Below are 3090 nucleotides of genomic sequence, written 5' to 3'. Positions count from 1 at the left end.
TCTATTGCTAATTTATTTATGTCGTTTACTTTGTACAAACAATTAAATTTAAAACGTGTTGTTGCAGCAGATGAAACTTAAATTGTGTTAAGTTTGTATTTTTTGTATTTGTCAAATCCAAATGTAATTGCTGTTTTTGACAATTTGAAGATTCTGAAAACAATTATAAAAACAAATGTGCTTACATTATTTGTTGTCTAGTTACATCTAATTAATACAAACAAAAACATGTTGTTGATATAACACAAAAAATATCGCTATTGTATTATTCATTGTATTCAGAACTCTAACAATCATTTCTTGCAAGTGAAAATTTTGATTTTATCGTTGTATATACACGAATTATTTACTTGTAGTTGCTTAACTTGAATACACTGTATTACAAATAAATCAGATTATTCTAAATGTCAACAAAAATGAACTATTTATTTTTTCATATGATATTTATATTATCTCTTATTATTATAAACTCACACAAAAATGTATTTTTTTATTTCAGTTTCAACAAAAGTTTATTTAAATATTTTTGATAAACACAATAGCAAGTTTTTATTTATAATTATTTTACTTACAAAAATATATTATATTATAATATATCTTGAATATTTAATTATTATAATTTATTTATGTATTAAATATATTAACAAAAACTATAACATTATATATCATCAATTGTTTATTTTTATTTTAAGTTTAAATTAAAAACTGAAACTATAAAAATTTAAATTTATAAACAGTTTTCAATTATAAAAAATATTAAGTGAAATAAATTCACAATTCACTTTCTGTATATTGTTGACATTGAACTGAAGGCACAAATCGATCTCTCGAAGTGTTTCTGTTTAAGAAAGACAATCTTTCTTTTGTCTCGACTCTGATTTCTCTCGAATAATTTTTACGATTTGGTCTTGATGCTCTTTTAATTAGAGAAAACGATCGTTCGACTGAACATGTTGTTACGGCTATCAAATTAAGCTCCATACAGCAACCAATAAAACTTTGAAACTCGACTCTTGACTCCATTAAATTCAAAACATTTGGTGCTGTAAAATAATTTTCGGAACATTGTTCCAAAAATATATTTATATTTTTGTCTTTTTCATTCCGATACAATTTTCTTTGTTTGAAAATTTGAATTTTTTTGCTTTCTAAACTTCCTTCTGTCGCCGAAGAACCGTCATCTGATCCTGGTAAGTCAGAGCTGAAATGTCCAGTTGGAAAAGCCGTGTCTATTATATCTTTTTGATCCTTTGTGCATCTGATTTCAGGCGATTTATAAATTAAATCCATTTTGGTTTTAATTTTATCAACAGAGTTTATATTATCATGACACCACTCCATTATCAATTCTGCTTCATCTGCAAAATCGTCGTACTCATCAAGACGTGGTATGTCCATTTCGAGCATGTAGAATCTCATTTTCATTAACAATTGTGGGTCCGCCAGTCTCTGTTGAAGATCAACAAAATCTTGGTAAGTGTCTATCTCTAGTTCATATTCTTTGAGATGGTACTCTTCGAATATTTCAAAACATGTTGATTTACGTAACGGATTTGCGAATCTCACAACCAACTCTTGAATGAGCCTCACAACAAAATCGTGACAAATACCTCTAAGTACTTCAATGTTGTCACTGTTATTTTCTCTGATAAATAACATGATTCCGAAAAAACTGTCGTTTTTGTCATCCAATTTTGTTTTTATATTTATATAATATTTTATTGTATCACAAATTCTCTGATATGCCACTGGAAATTTTACATCTCTTCCTTGAAGCCATTGACTTACAATTTTAAGTGGCGCGAACAGGTAATCAATAAAATACAGAGCTCCGACGAATAAAGAGTCATCTAACGAAACGCGTCCAAATTTATTTTCAAATACGTTTTGAGGTACAAAATTGAAATTTTCTTTATTTAAAAAAGTTGATAATTTTCAAAATTTTCAAAAATAGCTGAAGTCACAAATGAAGTGAAAAGAAACCGTGTTGTACTTGTACTAGGAATTTCGGTGGCACACATTTCAGTCTTGTTTTGTTTATTGAAAGCAACCCAATCATTTCTGAATTTAGAATTTGTTATTTCATTCAGGAATTGATTTATTACACTTCCTTCGTTAACTTCAACAACCTTTTCACATGCCTTCGACAGTCTATGATCAAAACAATAATTACGTTTAAAGCGCTTTCGATGTTCAATTGGAACAAGACTTTTTAATAACACGCCGATCGTTGTGTTACATGTGGTACCATCAAGTGAAATTCCTTTGAGTTGTTGTAAACTGAGTTTTGCATGATACAGTGCACGAAGAATCCACTCAACCCACGAGTGTGCATCACCTTCGCCGTAATAGTTACCAATTTTAATCTTTACTTCAGTTGTTGTGCAAAAGTCAAAACTAAAACGTGCATATAGTGAATAGTGAGTCTCTCCATCGTAAGTTTGTGAATCGGCGATTAAATGAAAGGGTGTTTTCAGTTGACCCAAATTTTGCAGACGTCTTTTGTCAACTTTATGTATAAGTTTCATGCGCCTTTCAATAGTTTTTGTGGAAACATTCATTTCAATTGAAGTACCAAGTGTTATAATTTTAATCACTTCTAATATTTTCGTTATTTCGTTAGAAGAAAAATCTTCGAGTGAAAAAATTAATGCCATTAATACAATTAAAACCCCTTTTTTGTTTTTGCAAGTTATGATTTGTTGTTTCCAACGCGTCTCCCAACTTCTTCGTCTATTGCTTTAATGAGAATTGTTGACATGTGTAAATAGGCGTTTTTGGTGTTTTCGAGAGTGTCCATTATAAAATTAAGTCGTTCAATATTGACTAGCTCATTTTTCAATTGAAGGTCACTTTTTATACAATTTTCGTCTTCACTATCGATATCGTCGAGCCAATATTCATTTTCATCTGCAACCTCGATATTTTCCGGGACGTTTTTTGATGCGTGTGACTTAATAAGCGAAGAAGACAACTGTTGCCATATCCCGGATGCTTGACTCATTATTTCATGGACTCGTGTGTCTTCTATTTCGTTACATTCACTGCATTCACTTCCTTCATATTCTTCATTTTCATGAGCTTCATCTT

The 3090-nt window shown here is 29.9% G+C and overlaps 1 protein-coding gene across 1 annotated transcript; it reads right to left on the bottom strand.

The window, feature by feature from the left end:
- Window positions 1-771: 771 nt before the first annotated feature.
- On the bottom strand, window positions 772-1659 carry EIN_322890 (hypothetical protein; the record flags this gene model as incomplete). Its single annotated transcript, XM_004255315.1, has 1 exon — window positions 772-1659. The coding sequence occupies one exon, from the start codon at window positions 1657-1659 to the stop codon at window positions 772-774; it is 888 nt and encodes a 295-aa protein (XP_004255363.1).
- Window positions 1660-3090: the final 1431 nt, after the last annotated feature.

Source organism: Entamoeba invadens (genome assembly GCF_000330505.1).
Source record: "Entamoeba invadens IP1 unplaced genomic scaffold scaff_1105074725661, whole genome shotgun sequence".
Taxonomy (NCBI): Eukaryota; Evosea; order Mastigamoebida; family Endamoebidae; genus Entamoeba; species Entamoeba invadens.
Note: the sequence above shows the minus strand (reverse complement) of the source record. Positions and strands in the feature narration are given on the sequence as shown.